The following is a 16,561-nucleotide window of genomic DNA, read 5'->3' as shown; positions in this document are numbered from 1 at the left end:
TTCTGTCGTCTGTCTTCTTCTTTTTTCTGATTTTTGTGCCTGAGGAAGACCCTAGTGGTGGAAACGTTGTACTTTGTTATTCGTATCGTGAGTACATACAGTATTTTTTGGTCTTTTTATTGGAGATTGTCTGTCAATCTGACAAGATTACTACCCTTACACTGGGAGGTACAGACACTTCCTAATTGCCTAATCAAGAAATCATTATAATTGCCAGAAGGAAAACATTTCAGTTTTGAAAGGGTTGTCTCAACAGCAATCTGGAGTACCCTGGGGTACAATTACATGTAATTGCTACTGAAACAAATTAAACCACAACTGTCAGAGAAAGTGTGCATGTGCCTATATATATGTTCACAGAGTCATTCCATCCGTGCTGTTACCATGCTAATGACCAAACATAAGTGCTATTGCTTTACACTGTATTACATAAGGATGTCACACAGAGCAAATCTCGCTCGGAATACTTATTTTAATGAGCCAACAGATTTTGATCAATTCACTGAAGTTTTCTATCTTACCTCCACTGAATATCACACACACAAAGATCTGACAGGGGTGACAGATTCTTTCTTCTCTGTATCCCACTAACAGTTCCCTCTGAAACTCAGCCTTTTTAATGAGCGCTTCTGGGGTGATAACGCGAGACAACTCCTGTGATCTTGCCGCGAGGTGGCGCCAGTTACCAGCCGAATTCCGAAAGAAAGAAGGGGCATAACCTCACCAGAACCGACCATTGTCTGTTTACCGTATAAAATGCACGACTTACACCCAAACTGTTACCAAACCGATATGCTATTTGGGACCAATGCAAGTTTTTTCCCTTTCTCGTGTGATCTTGCCGCGAGGTGGCGCCAGTTACCAGCCGAAAGAAAGAGGGGGCATAACCTCACCAGAACCGCCCATTGAGAAGACTTATTTGTATCACTCACCTTGCACCTGCAGAAAGATGGACTTGGTGGCTCTGCCGACAACATTTTCAGCCACACAGTCATAGCGCCCAGTGTCTTGTAGACTGATGCTAGAAATGGACAGTGAACCAGCATGCACTGTCATGCGGTTTCGACTCTGAATAATGCGCCCATCTCGCATCCACTCGTAGAGTGGTTCTGGCTGGCCGGTGGCAAAGCAGCGCAGAGTAATGTCTGTCCCAACGATGGCTGCCATTGTGTCGCTGCGCTGGGAGAAGGTGGGGTGAGCTGACATCGGACACAAATAAGACAAAGATGAAGATAATATGTACAAAGATATCGGACACAAAGAAGTCAAAGATGATAAAATGTACAAAGATAAGACTCTCTTTGCTATTTCTTCTTGAGTACATGTGGGTATGCATTGCGAAAACTGTAACTATATTATATACTTTCCCAGAGTAGGATTTTAATTTACCCGTTTACACCAATTGCTTTTTTATGCTTTTGTTACATTTAGTCAAGTTTTGACTAAATGTTTTAACATAGAGGGGGGGAATCGAGACGAGGGTCATGGTGTATGTGTGTGTGTGTGTGTGTGTGTGTGTGTGTGTGTGTGTGTGTGTGTGTGTAGAGCGATTCAGAGTAAACTACTGGACCGATCTTTATGAAATTGTTCATGAGAGTTCCTGGGTATGATATCCCCAGATGTTTTTTTCATTTTATCGATAAATGTCTTTAATGACGTCATATCCGGCATTTTGTAAAAGTTGAGGCGGCACTGTCACACCCTCATTTTTCAATAAAATTGATTGAAATTTTGGCCAAGCAATCTTCGACGAAGGCCGGACTTTGGTATTGCATTTCAGCTTGGAGGCTTAAAAATTAATTAATGACTTTGGTCATTAAAAATCTGAAAATTGTAATTAAAATTATTATTTTATAAAACAATCCAAAATTACGTTTATCGTATTCTTCATCATTTTCTGATTCCAAAAACATATAAATATGTTATATTCGGATTAAAAACAACTTCTGAAAATTAAAAATATAAAAATTATGATTAAAATTAAATTTCCAAAATCGATTTAAAAACAATTTCATCTTATTCCTTGTCGGTTCCTGATTCCAAAAACATATAGATATGATATGTTTGGATTAAAAACACGTTGAGAGAGTTAAAAAGAATAGAGATATAGAAAAGCGTGCTTTTCTCCTCAGCGCAACCGCTACCGCGCTTTTCTGGATTGTTAATGTCACTGCCTTTGCCACGAGCGGTGGACAGACGATGCTACAAGCGGAAAAAATGCAATGCGTTCAGTTTCATTCTGTGAGTTCGACTGAGCTTGACTAAATGTTGTATTTTTGCCTTACGCGACTTGTTATTCTTTGGATTTAACCAAACCTAAATGTTAGTAAAGTCATTCATTCATAATTCTTTGCTAAATAATTCTTCATCTGATGGGGAACCAATCAGACAATCAGAAATACAAACTTAAAACCATGAAAAGCTTGATGAATGGCTCTATAATTATAGAAGTTACTATAGTTATAGTTCTCATCAGTGAATTTTCAGTAATTCTAATACAAGATAATGAAACCTATGAAAATGAAAAATCATGCAATCCTTACCATTGTCTGCCACTATCAGTCTGGCAGAGGCTGTGATGGAGCCTGCCTCACTGTCAGCACGACAGGTGTACACTCCCTGCAGAGCGCGTGTAGTCTGACGCACCACCAACACGTGTCCATCTGACAGGATCTCAAATTCGCGTCCATTTTGGATCTCTGAGTCTGCACATTAGGATGTCAACATTAAAATATGTCACACGCTTTCCTTCTTTGCCACTACTAAAGCAAACGTGTGCAAGATTGTATGTTACACGCTTTGGAGCATATGTGCAAGAACGGATTCAAACTCGAAATCGTCCCCCCAAAAACCCCAAAATGCACACACGACTTTTATTTCTCCTGCTGTTATCGTTTCTTCTCTTAACAAATTCTTCAACGCTCAGAATACTGAAAACGGCATCCCAGACGACAGTACTGTTTCCATACGCGAATTTAGCTGCCCTTGGAAAGTGGCTCGCTCAGGAGGCCTGTTAGTCTGACACTATAAGGACAGAGTTCTGAACATAGATGACAAAGATCCCGGAAAGAACAAACATTTCGCGGATGCAGACACAGAAAGACGTCATGAAGATTGCGATGCTTCAAAAGATACAGACTGTGACGATGACTGTGACGTCATTCACATATACCGAGACGTCATTTATAGTTGTTCGGTCACTTTCGTCAAAAAGTAGATCTCTCCACAATGGCTGCTCCTGTGTTTAGGTTTATCAAGCATGAGTACGCAAAACGTGTTTGTTCTCTCCTCTGTTGAAGCTGTGAGACATAATCGCCATTACGAGCTAGTCGTGTGACAGAGAGTTTTCTTGCACACTCGACTGCTGCTGTTTCACTCCGGCTAAAGCCGTCGTGAAACATCTACAGTCTCGTGTGCAAGAAAACTCTCTGTCACACGACTAGCTCGTAATTGCGGGTAATGTCAATAAATCAGAAATGCATTGTAGCACAGGTCACAGTGGATTTTTTCCCCCTGAATTTAACTGTCTTTGTCATATGACATTTTTATTCATTATTCATTTACAGCTGAACTCGGCTGTAAAATATTGGCAGAACAAAGACAGATTTAACACACAAACACTTTTGAAAACTTTTCTTGGATAAATTAACATTTTGGCAAACAAAAGCATATGTCACCGCAATACCCCCTCCTAAAACCACAATCAAACAACAACAACAACAAGACAACATAAGAAACAAACAACAACAACAAAAACAACAAAACACACACAAATCAGATTTTTTCTTTTTTTTTCTTTTTTTTTCTTTTTTTTCTTTACACCTGTTCCTTTGTCCCGTTGTGCTCTCACACCGCCCCGTCCCTGCACTCGCTGCTCCAACCACCTCTGAATTTCGTTCCGCTGCGAGCCTTGTCGATTTTACAGACGCTCCAGGGGGGGATGTCGGGTCGCTGCGGTAAGCTACCATCGGAAGATGACACTGCACTTCTGCTGAGTCACTTCGACGGTGTTCAGTAGTGGGTCTGTCCCGAGCTAACGGACGCAGCCCACTACCTACTATGCCCCCTACAAACGACATTGACTTTAAGTCGCGAAGCCAGACTGAGTGAGCGTCCCCTCCAGAGAGCAGACCGCCACCACGTCCCTCCGTCGACCCCCCAGAACGTCACACGTTGAAGACTGACAGCAGAACTACTATTCAGGGAAGGATCGAACAGGAACACTGAGACCAAGGTCACCATGAGAGCTCCGGGAATGAAGGGCCACAAGAGCAAGGACAATTTATATTTTGAATGATTAATGAGATATGAGGATAATTATAAAGATGCTTTGGATTTCCAATTTTGGTTTGAGACTACGTAACAGGGCAGCACTCTACGCTTACTGTCATAATATATCCTGGCGTCAACCAGGCCCGAGAACTGCCGCACCTGCGGTGTTGGTCAGGTATATATACAGAACCTGAGCACCCTCAAAGTCGCATTCGAAAAGTGAATGACACTCGGCTGTGTGATCCCAGCCTTCCCATAGGAACCATAGCACTTCCACTCTGGGTAGGAGCCGACCGTAGCCCGAAAAACCCACATGACCCTGATGGGATTCGAACCCACGACCTCCCGGCCCGCAGCCCGATGCGCTAACCACTGCGCTACGGGGGCCGGTCACACAAGTCAGAAATGCATGCCACACTTACTTCCTCTCATCCAGGTGACTGTGGGTTCTGGATCCCCGCTAGCACCGCAGGTAAAGTTGACAGGGTGGCCTTCCACTGCACTGGTGTCGGCAGGGGGCAGGCTGATCACTGGACGACCTGGACAATATTTCATGAACTGATCATACAGCTACTCTGAATGTACCTGGAGTGAGAAAAAATGAAGGCAATCTCTTTCTTTCAACTTTTCTGAATTGCGCTAGATTTAATATGGAATATTTTTTTTCTAAACTGCGATGCTCGCGACTACCTGTTACCTGCTGCCACTATATGTTTAGATTTCAGAGAGGTCGCGAAGGCATCGCAGGGACCTCACTGCAACTTTTCTTATTTGTAAGGGTGAAAAGTGCAGTGTAATTGTTCCCTGAGCCTCATGGGACAAAAGGTCAGTTGGACCTGATCAAAAATTCGTATACGTCCAAGTGTCCTGGCTTATTTGTCTGCTTAAGGTAGGAAATTGATGGTCAGATTACCTACATGTAGCTCGGATATGTAAAAAAACATTGAGCGGTTGTGACTGGGCAAGGGTCACACCAATAATGCGTCAGATAAAAAAAAAAGCTTCAATGACCGAAGACTGAGACAACACTGAAAGTACGTACGTGCTGTCAATATTCTGCAAATTGAAACCTTCATATTCTATCTTCAGATAACTAGACATATTTCAAAGCTGAGATGGAAGTCAGCTGTCAGATCTCGATCCTCACAAGGTACCGTCCTCCAAAGTACATACTTACACAATTATTCAATCTTTCCATGGAAAATGTCACTATGAGCTTAGCGCAATATTATTTAAACACAAGCACCATCATCTGTCCTTCTCTTCATCATTATGTCACGTCCCACCCCACTCCCCCATTCCCTTCTTAGCATTACAGATAAATCGATGACTAACGGGTTGGACAGTGCCTGCGGACGTAAACTTTTTTTTATTGTGACAGGGGAGGCTACCGCTCCTTTCACAGCAGACTCTGCACCCGAGTTGTTGGCCTTTAAAGTCAACACCCGTGGTTTGTGGAAATCTGTTTGTGATAGGGTGTGGTAGTTTCCGATTGTCTGTATGTTCATGGAAACCTTCGGGTTTGCATAACAGTTTTTATAGGGCTAAGAAATTAGCCCTAACATTTTCAAACCTGTTTGATTGCACTTCGCTTCCCGAGGTGATCGTAGTGTTTCGGCACACGGTTACATCTGGCGCTTGCGAGCAGGGATGGGACTCGGCATGATATGTTCAGGTAATGGCATAATATGACCACTGAACATGTTCGTGCTGTTCCCATTCTGCGAACTTGGGATGGACAGTGGTCTCCCGGTTCGGAACTTCGGGACGAAGTTCATTTCAAACGGGGGCGATTGTGACAGGGGAGGCTACCGCTCCTTTCACAGCAGACTCTGCACCCGAGTTGTTGGCCTTTAAAGTCAACACCCGTGGTTTGTGGAAATCTGTTTGTGATAGGGTGTGGTAGTTTCCGATTGTCTGTATGTTCATGGAAACCTTCGGGTTTGCATAACAGTTTTTATAGGGCTAAGAAATTAGCCCTAACATTTTCAAACCTGTTTGATTGCACTTCGCTTCCCGAGGTGATCGTAGTGTTTCGGCACACGGTTACATTATACTTAAACATCTTGTCATGTTTTAGTTCTAAGTATTATTTTAATGTGAAAGTGTGAGAGTGAGTGTTGTCTCTAAGGCCTAAAAAAAAAATAGGTGTGGTTACGGTAACCCGACCTACCCTATTTTTAGGGGCCGACCCTATAACTTTTTATTACATTTGTCCAAAAAAACCAAAAAAAAACAAGAAAACGAGTGCAGAAAACGCAATGAAAGCGAAAGCGCCCGAGTCGCACACTTATTTCCCTGTCAAGTAGGTTTAATTTGTACACATTATTAGAAAAAAAAGTAACCAAAAAAAAAGTGATTGCCTACCTTCCTACCCTATTTTTTTGGGCTATGTTACCGTAACCACACCTATTTTTTTTTTGGGCCTAATGGTCGACTGAATGTGTGTGTTTCATGTATGATGTTATATATTTATTCAAACTTGAATAAATATCTATTTGGCCATGATAGTCCCTGTGTTGTGTTGGATTTAACAGTGCATTAGGTCCACAAGACTCACTTCGTACAGCCAGCCTTGCAGTGGCAGAGATGGTCTGGACTGCATTTGACGCATAGCACTGGTAGTCCCCTCGATCATCGGCCTGTACGTTGGTGATCGACAGGGTTCCGTCTCCATGGTCCACCAAGCGTGGGTCGAGCCCAATCTGTGCCAGATTCTTGGTCCAGCTGAAGGTCGGTCGCGGATGACCCGTCGCACGGCAGACGAACTGAACTGACTGGCTCTCAACAGCAGTGAGGTCTTGGGGGCGGCGAGTGAAGGTGGGAGCCACTGAAATGCCAGACAGGTAAAAGATGTAGTGATGGAACACACTGACCCAAACCTGGCTGTTTGTGTATTTTTGTGAATTTTTGTCTTTGGAGACAATTATTGACATCAGTTCGTTGTAGCCTTGTGACTTTTAGAGACAAAACGGATCTGGGGCGATGAAAACGTGTTTGTTAAAAGAGGGGTTCGTTATGCAAATGAGTTCAAAAGGTTCGATGTAGCCGGAAAGTAACAAGTAAGAAATAGAAGGCTGTCTGCCGGGAAATCAATGGCAGTTTGTTAAAAGAGGGATTTCTTTATACCCGGCTTCGTTATAAGCTGGATTCCACTGTATTATTATTATAATTTACCTCGTTCCCCAAAGTATCGCAGTTCCACCTGGTTGGAGTGAGTTTCTCCAGCAGTGTTGCGAGCGATACATTCGTACACTCCACGATCGTCATCCTGAGCATCCTCGATCATCAATGTGCCATCATGGAGCAGACTGAAGCGTTCCTCATCAGAAATCTCCAACACATTGCTGAAATGACATGAAACAGAAAGTGAAGCATGTGTAAGTGAAAAAATGTTCCCGGCTTTTCATAGAACTTGATATGTCTTTGATGTGAAATTGGTCTGAAAGTAGCTGTCAGATTATACCAACACCATTCTACTTGGGCAGTATAACAGAAATACAAATCTCAACATCTCAAGTCTTTAACTTTAAAAACAATATTTGAAAATAAATGTTTAAGTGTATACCCAAGTCATTTCTCCTAAAAGATTCTGTTAGTCTACAGTGAACAGTAAGAATGTTAAAGCAACAAATAAAAAGCAAGGAAGAGCAAAAGCTCACATGACCCACCTTCATCGTAAGTAATATGAATTTGGAAACAAAATGTCTGCTGCTCTATAGCTGCATACAAATTCTAGGAAATGACAATCTAGCTGCACATGCTGCTAATGAGTGACCCAAACTTGACCCCAATGTGACCTTTGAATTTGACCTGGGAGTCAATCAGATTTGGGTCATGTCTAAAGGTCACCAAACCATGCGAGTATGAGAGTCGCGGTTCAAAGTTCTGTCTTCAGACTGTTTAAAAAAGTGATAATCTTCATTGTTTCTAACCGAACTTGTCCTTGCTGTGACCTTGACATTTGACAAGGATCAACCAGACTTGGGTCATGTCTGGAGGTTACAATCATTATGTACCCTAGAAGTGTGCAAAGTCTGAAAGCTCTCAGCTTTAATAATATCCGAGAAAAAACCAGTGTCAGTATTCAGTTAATTATTTTGTCTACGGACAGCCGTCCGGCCTGCCACACTGCTCATAACAAAAACTGTCCGGGTTGCTCAGGTTTGAGTCAAAAACAAATATACTTGTTGTGCATCCAGAGAATCTCTGGAACAGGCTTTCCCTCAGCTCGGCAGGTGAAGTAGACAGTGTTGCCGAATGTCACATCAACATCTCTTGGTTCCATGATGATCGTGGGCTTTTCTGTTGGATTACATCCACAACAGTTTAAATGATATCTCCCGTTTTATTGAGGCAACATGGCTGTATAAACATATGTGTACCATTTTACAAGCAAATGTCAGCTTGTTTAACACTATTCTGCAAACAATTTGCTTATCATAAAAGCAAATGGGTTGAACAAGAAATTATCAGTTAGTTGTTAAACTGTTGTGGTGCTGTTGAATAGACACCTGTAGATGTTTTCCAAAGGACGTACATTTTCAGAACAATAATATTGAACAAGTAGGATTCAAAAGATATTCAATATTTACTTCAAAAAGAATATGTTTAGCTTGCATTTGCAGTGTACTATTTAAACACCAATTCACAATTAAAAAAAAAATTATAATATAAAAAATGCCCACAGAAGGACATTACTTCAAGATAAATTAAATGATCAATATTGTGTCGTTTCAAGGTTAGGATGATACTTTATCTTTCTCATACATATTTGGTCCATCAGCTGGATATTATTTTTATTTAAAGGCACAGTAAGCCTCCCGTAAACCATCACAGATACGGTCAGGCTTTTACACACAGTACAAACACCCTTTCATTTAAACACTCACCGATTGAGAACATCCTAGGTGCCCTCCGTAAAGAGCGAACAATTTTCAAAGAATTTATTTTTGCTTGGTTTATCTTACCCCTGAGCCATCGTGAACCCGTGTGATCCAGTTTCCCTTTTTCACAATGTAGTCGTCAGTTAGTCATTTGAATGCGACTCAATGTGAGCTTATCTACAATAGCACGTTTTTATGCACGAAACAAACGGCTGTGGTTCACAAGAACTCTAGCGATGGCTTTTCACTGTTGAGAGGAACGGCGATATGCCGCGTAAACCCGGCGTCGTCTGCTACGACCCTTGCGTGACCCTGCTGCCGGGCTTTTCTTTTTTCAAACTTTCACAACTTCGAATTGCACTGATCTTGTCTTGATGAAAAAAGAATTCTTTTATGATTAAAGAATGTTTGTGTAACAAGCTGTCAATTTATTATTTAGATTTTAAAAGTTAGGTCTAGCGCAAAAACGCACCACGGTCCAAAAACATTTTGATAATCATCGATCCACGGCTATCGCCAGTTTAAGGGAAGTAACTCATTTTTGACCTGAGTTCAGGATGGGTCCAAAAAGTGTTCGAGACAATCTGCAAAATTAATTCTTTAAAATTTGCTCGCTCTTTACGTAGGGCACCTTGGATGTTCCCGTTTGGTGAGCGTTCAAATGGAAGGGTGTTTGTACTGTGTGTAAAAGCCTGACAGTATCTGTGATGGTTTACGGGAGGCTTACTGTCCGGGCGTGATTTCCGGGATATTCATCACAGCCGTCCAGCTCCAAAACGAGGCGCCATTGTTGTAAGGGCCAAGTCCACGAAAATAAATTCTTTGAAAATTTCTCACGCTCGACAGAAAGCAGCCAGGATGTTCCCGTTCGGTGAGCGTTTAAATGGAAGTATGCTTGTACTGTATGTAGACGCTCGGGGAGCTTTGTGATGGTTTACGGGAGGCTTACTGTGCCTTTAACTGATCAAGACACCAGAAAGTTCAAAAGCACAAGAAAAACAACTTACACAATTTGTATCCTCATAAAAGAAAAGCATTGGGAAAGAGAAGATAATATCTGTTCAGTCAACAAGGCCATGCATACGTTCTTGTTACACAGATATTGACAAATATAAACACATCGATCTTGCTCAGACAGATTAATTGCTTAATTTGCAGATTGGTTGAAGTATGTTTTGTCTTCAGATTAGCAAGGGGAAAGAAGAAGCTAATAGGAAGATGATTAAGAGAACGGAAACGTGACCAAAACAATTCTATTATAACTGAAATACCCGTACAGAGTCATACAGTTCAGACTAGAAGTTAAGGTCAGTGGTTTGATTATTTGTACACAGTTTTCACGAAAGTGTTACATTTTTTATCAAAAACAATATGCATTCACGCAAATTTTATATTTCATAAATATGAATCAACAAATGAATCAATGAATGAATGTATGAGCAAACAAGCAAACAGACAAATAATAAAACAAACAAACAAACAAACAAATAACAACCCATGGTTGAAAATAACAGAAGACTAACAAAACCTGTGAATGACGCTCATTACAGGGACAGCATATCTCTATCAAAACATCTTACACAAGCATATTTGAGAACAAATACAAGTACCACTACCAGTAAACAAAACTTACAAAATGCCACACAATTGGTTAAAATCACCAACAAAGCGAGCATGCATGGAAGCATGCAACTAGTTTGTTTGTTTGTTTGTTTGTTTGTTTGTTTGTTTGTTCGTTCATGGGCTGAAACTCCCACGGCTTTTACGTGTATGACCGTTTTTACCCCGCCATTTAGGCAGCCATACGCCGCTTTCGGAGGAAGCATGCTGGGTACTTTCGTGTTTCTATAACCCACCGAACTCTGACATGGATTACAGGATCTTTTTTGTTGCGCACTTGGTCTTGTGCGTGCGTGTACACACGGGGGTGTTCGGACACCGAGGAGAGTCTGCACACAAAGTTGACTCTGAGAAATAAATCTCTCGCCGAACGTGGGGACGAACTCACGCTGACAGCGGCCAACTGGATTCAAATCCAGCGCGCTACCGACTGAGCTACATCCCCGCCCAATGCAACTAGTGATATCAGTGATTCAAACGTGGTTACTTCCTTTATAATTTGTGACAATCTAATTTGTTAGTTCACTAAGTCCTCTTCTGTCTTTTTCGATTGAAAATGTTAACATTTTTGCATATATGTGATAGGGTTCTACACTAGTCCCCCTTCAACAGCAGCCTGCAGCCCTGCACAGTTCTCTGCCGGTGTAACACGAGAAAATTACTCCCACGAGATTTTTACTCCGGAGTAAACATTTCGTACGAAAAAGTTACTCCCTTTACGAAAAAAGCACTCCCCCATCGCACGAGAAAATTACTCCCCAAGACAGGTGAGTTCCGAGAAAACATTTCGTACAAAAATGTTACTCCCCTGACGAATAAATAACGAATAAATTACTTCACCCCAACACGAGCAATTTAACTTCCCATGCCAGGTGTACGAAATTTTTACTCCCTTGTCCCCTGTTAGTCTTGGTGGTGGAAGGGGTGGAAGGAAGGTAGCGCGACATTCGTGTGCGCGAGATCACTTATTGTCATTATCCCTTCGCCCGCATCCCATTTTTGCGTACGAGATTTTTACTGGAAGTAAAAAAAATGGGGAGTAAAAATTTCGTGGAGGGAGTAATTTTTTCGTGCCTTGGGGAGTTCTTTTCTCGTACGAAAAGTGTACTCGGAGTAAGAATTTCGTACGAATTATTTACTCCGGAGTAAATTTTTCGTGGAGTAAAAATTTCGTATTACACCGGCCTTGAGTTGAGCGATTTTTTAGCTCTACATTCTTTTACTTCCGGTTAGACGCGACCTGTAAGTTATTCATAGAGCTGTTTGTGATAGGGTCTGAATGCTGTCGTCTCCTGGTATGCTCTTGCAAAACCTTTGAGATCACATAGCAGTTTGTATACGGAAACACTCTATTTAGCATGAAACTCACTTCTGTTTGACTGGTTTAGCTTCAAAAAGTAATTTGAGTGTTTAATACACTTAGTTACTCATAATATTACTGGATGAGTAAAATATGAGTTTTAATTGCAAATAGAATTTGATTCATGTACGTGACAGATCATTTTTTTCAGAGAACCAATTCATAGTGAACTGGAAATGCAGCATTCACGTGCACTTTGAGTGTTGCTAAACTAACAGTCATAATTATGTTATAACTTAATTGGTAGGTTACTCACATACACACAGAGAAAATGATTGGTTATAGTTTTGATTATATTAAGACTTAAGATACACTTTATTACAAAATATACATAGATATGGATAAACTTTAGCACAAGTCACAAAAGTGAGTAGGACAATAGACAAAGTTCTGATTATTAAAAAAAATGTATTTTGGAAAAGATTTAATACCTTGATCGATCTCGAAATCAGCTAGAAATGAACATGAAGCAGAAACATCATTAGTAAATGCAATATAATCAAGATTTTAAAAAAAAACAAGGAAAAAAACCCAACTAGCAGGAATAACATGCCAGGTTTTCTAACAAAAGCAAAGCAAGAAAATTAAATAAGCGTACGTCTAATACTAATAGCAAAAGGAATACGATTTGCTTACATAATGTTCACTTAATCTCTAGAAATATAAAGCTGCTTAAAAATGTGCAAGCTACAGACCATAAAAAGGCATGACCATACAAGGCAATACTAATTACTAATCTGAAACAGCAATACTAATTACTAATCTGAAACGAATGAAGCCTTGCATATATATTAAAATCGGTTGCTCATGATAGATTTCTCTCATAATTAAGAATGTGCTTAATGAGGTGTCTTATCAACTGTTCTATCGCAAAAGCACCATGACTTAATATTATAGTATCAATTATTATTCAGCTCCCTGCAACACAGCAGCGACAGAAATAAAGCAAAGAAAAAATCATCAGCACAGGCACTAAAAATTGAATCATAAAAGGAAAAAAAAACCAGGAAAATCTTCATACCACAACGGAAGTCATCTTTGTTGATGGTCATGAGTGATCTCCCCTGGAGATTCTGAGGAAACTCGCAGGTGGCAGCAGCCTGCGTGTAGCCATGTTTCTCCTTCAACATGTCGGCCAACCACATCATGTCACAGTCACACACTAGTGCGTTGGAATCTAAGCGTCTGAAATTCAAATAATTTCGAATTCATTACTCAATTTTAGCGTCCTCCCATCACCACCCCCACTCCCATCCCACCCCCAATTCAGGGATCAACAATTCAAATACTTTCATAAATCGATCTTTCCAGAATGACTACTCAAAGATGCAGTATGCATTGCAACAGAGGACATGCAAAATTAATTTAAAAGCCAATTTCGGCGTGCGGCAGATGTAGCTCTAGTTTCTCGTGCTGGCTATGCTATATTTAGCTCTGTGGTCGTTTACTGTAACAAGACTTGGTCTCCAGGAGACCGTGACGGATGTTCGGCTTTAACATGTATTCGATCACTTTTACTCATACAGCAATTTTGTTTTACTTTTGAATTCAGCGCCCCAACCCTTCTTTTGAAAAAAAGTTAGTCATTATACATGGCAATACATCAAAAAGTAAAAAAAGAGAAAGGACGAAATAAATGTAAATACTAAAAATGATAATACATGTATAATTTAAAAAAATCGAGCCAAAGCACTCCCGACAGATATATTCAGTCAAACACAGGTTAAGCCTGTCGCAGCTAGCTTCACTGAAACAAGCTAAATCATCAGGCACATCAACACAGACACCTGCAGGGACGCAAACAACATTTTCCACACGTAAACAAGTGAAGCCAAGTTTGTCACTTACAATCTTCTGAGGTGTGGAGTGTGTGAGAAGACTCCCTTCGGCAGACGGCTTATCACATTGCTGTGTAGAAATCTGTGAAAACACAGCCAAACATTTCCATTAAATCTACTATTTGAGTGATGGAAATAGTGCAAGGGAAAAGTGTTTCACACTATAAAGTGATATACAGTGACAGCAATTGTTTAGTTTCTTTCCTTACAAAGAAACTCACTGTTGAGCAGAAACTTTAAGGAGGCAGACCACAGGGAAGATATAACTCCCTTATTTGAGCTCCAGAATGTCTGAATCAAGGTTTTTGTGACTGTATGTCTCTCTTTCATATCAGTTGTTTATGTAAACATGTCTATTCAGTAATTACAAACTTCGTTTATTTATTTCCTTATGTTTTCTCACATGCATTCTCTCGTTGGATGTAGATAGTAAGGTCATTATGGCTAGGCATTATCAAAATTTTCCCTTTGTAGGATTGTTTGTTTGTTTGTTTGCTTAAACGCCCAGCCGACCACGAAGGGCCATATCAGGGCGGTGCTGCTTTATATATATGACGTGCGCCACACACAAGACAGAAGTCACAGCACAGGCTTCATGTCTCACCCAGTCACATTATTCTGACACCGGACCAACCAGTCCAAGCACTAACCCCATAATGCCAGACGCCAGGCGGAGCAGCCACTAGATTGCCAACCCTTTGTAGGAGACATAGTTAAGTGAGAGATACGCAAACGGGGATCTTCAAGACATATTTAGCAACCCGAATAAAACATCGTTGATGCTAAGTGGAGCACATGTGCTTCTGCATGCACCAATACCAAGGACTACTACTAAGTAGTAGTAGTAGTAGTAGTAGTAGTAGTAGTCCTTGATCAATACATATAGATCTATGATGCGCTTTCTGAACGGGATATCTTGGATATCTTGACAAGCGCAAAATGGTCCAACACACAGGAGCAAAACTTATAAAATTTGATTTATAAGCACAAGAATACATTTTCCCTGGTTTTATGTGCCACACAAAATAAGCCTGTCAAAGGGGACAAAAGCAAAGAAAGTGCCATGATCTGCACTAAATTTAAAGCTAAAGGTCTACAATTTACAAACTAAGAATAACAGACGAACAAGCAGCACCCAAACATAAACATGTCAGAATAACTTGTTAAAAAAATACAATATAATCTTAAGCCTATATATATATGTCATTTTGTCCAGTCTCACTTAGCTAATTTCATTCAAGACCAGCGTGAAACACATAATATTTTATCTACAAATTCAATTAAAACCAATAGATAACAAATATTTTCTGACAAAGGAATTTATAAAACAGAAGTTAATTAAAATCAAACACTCTAATAAAAAAAAAACGAAGTGCTTCTATCCAGCTTATCAAAGAAGTACTCACAGCTGTTCCAACTTTGGCAGGGCTTCAAAAACATCACTTTCTAGAGAAACTAGATTATTCTTGTATAAATATCTGAAATTAAAAAGAACAGGGGGTAAACTGCAGCAATTGAGGATCAAAAAGCAGCGCAATTCTCTGCAATAAAACATTCTTAACTCAGGTGAAAATCAGTTCATGCAAAGCAAAAAGCAAGGGCTGGGTGAAAGAATCTAAACTGTTGCTGTAATTACACAAAATGTGCAATGAAGCAGAATCTGGTTATCAAAACCACTGGTTTTCTGGCTAAATATAAATTACTCCCACAAAACAGTTCAGTTAATTGTTGCATCTGAACCGTACTATTTGTGGAATGAAATATAATCTAACAATCCAACTAATGGCTCTGAACAACGGACATTTTCTCACAGCTATCTCACGGTATATGAGTAGACTGATGTATTCTTTAGACAAGACAGTATACATGTATGTGTTTTGTTTTGAAGTTATAATACACATTTTAACAAAAGGTTTATATTCTTGAGTTTACTTTTGCACAAATAAAAACACTATTTGTACTATTTTGTTTGTTTGTTCGTTCATGGGCTGAAACTCCCACGGCTTTTACGTGTATGACCGTTTTTACCCCGCCATTTAGGCAGCCATACGCCGCTTTCGGAGGAAGCATGCTGGGTATTTTCGTGTTTCTATAACCCACCGAACTCTGACATGGATTACAGGATCTTTTTCGTGCGCACTTGGTCTTGTGCTTGCGTGTACACACGGGGGTGTTCGGACACCGAGGAGAGTCTGCACACAAAGTTGACTCTGAAAAATAAATCTCTCGCCGAACGTGGGGACGAACTCACGCTGACAGCGGCCAACTGGATACAAATCCAGCGCGCTGCCGACTGAACTACATCCCCGCCCTATTTGTACTATATAAAACCAACTGTGTTGATCCATGAGTCTAACCAATTAACATTCCTGAAACTAGAGCAGCTCCATATTTACAACTTTCCAATAATATGAACAAACAACAAAAACATGTTTAAAACACCATCAACATGAAAAACCACATGATCAGTTTCAAAATGTCATCAGCATGAGAAAAACACACAAACATGTCTCAAACAGCATCAACATCAAAAACCCAATTTTGCAGACTTTACAAAAAAAGCTAATTTTCTCCGACATTTAAGG

The 16,561-nt window shown here is 40.4% G+C and overlaps 1 protein-coding gene across 3 annotated transcripts in view; it reads right to left on the bottom strand.

Moving 5' to 3' along the window:
• Nucleotides 1–16,561, bottom strand: part of LOC138966835 (peroxidasin-like) — a 56,372-nt gene that overhangs the window by 17,288 nt on the left and 22,523 nt on the right. The window contains exons 4-13 of one of the 3 annotated variants that reach the window (XM_070339189.1): nt 15,383–15,454; nt 13,987–14,058; nt 13,160–13,323; nt 12,570–12,590; nt 8,460–8,577; nt 7,450–7,619; nt 6,833–7,102; nt 4,695–4,811; nt 2,544–2,705; nt 933–1,199 (exon numbers count right to left, since the gene is read on the bottom strand). In XM_070339189.1, coding sequence (XP_070195290.1) covers nt 933–1,199; nt 2,544–2,705; nt 4,695–4,811; nt 6,833–7,102; nt 7,450–7,619; nt 8,460–8,577; nt 12,570–12,590; nt 13,160–13,323; nt 13,987–14,058; nt 15,383–15,454 — 1,433 coding nt within the window. The remainder of the gene's footprint in view (nt 1–932; nt 1,200–2,543; nt 2,706–4,694; nt 4,812–6,832; nt 7,103–7,449; nt 7,620–8,459; nt 8,578–12,569; nt 12,591–13,159; nt 13,324–13,986; nt 14,059–15,382; nt 15,455–16,561) is intronic. The other 2 variants (XM_070339190.1, XM_070339191.1) reach the window with 2 other exon arrangements.

The sequence above is a fragment of the Littorina saxatilis genome, linkage group LG5 (assembly GCF_037325665.1).
Source record: "Littorina saxatilis isolate snail1 linkage group LG5, US_GU_Lsax_2.0, whole genome shotgun sequence".
Lineage (NCBI taxonomy): Eukaryota > Metazoa > Mollusca > Gastropoda > Littorinimorpha > Littorinidae > Littorina > Littorina saxatilis.
This window is presented reverse-complemented; position numbering and strand designations above follow the sequence as displayed.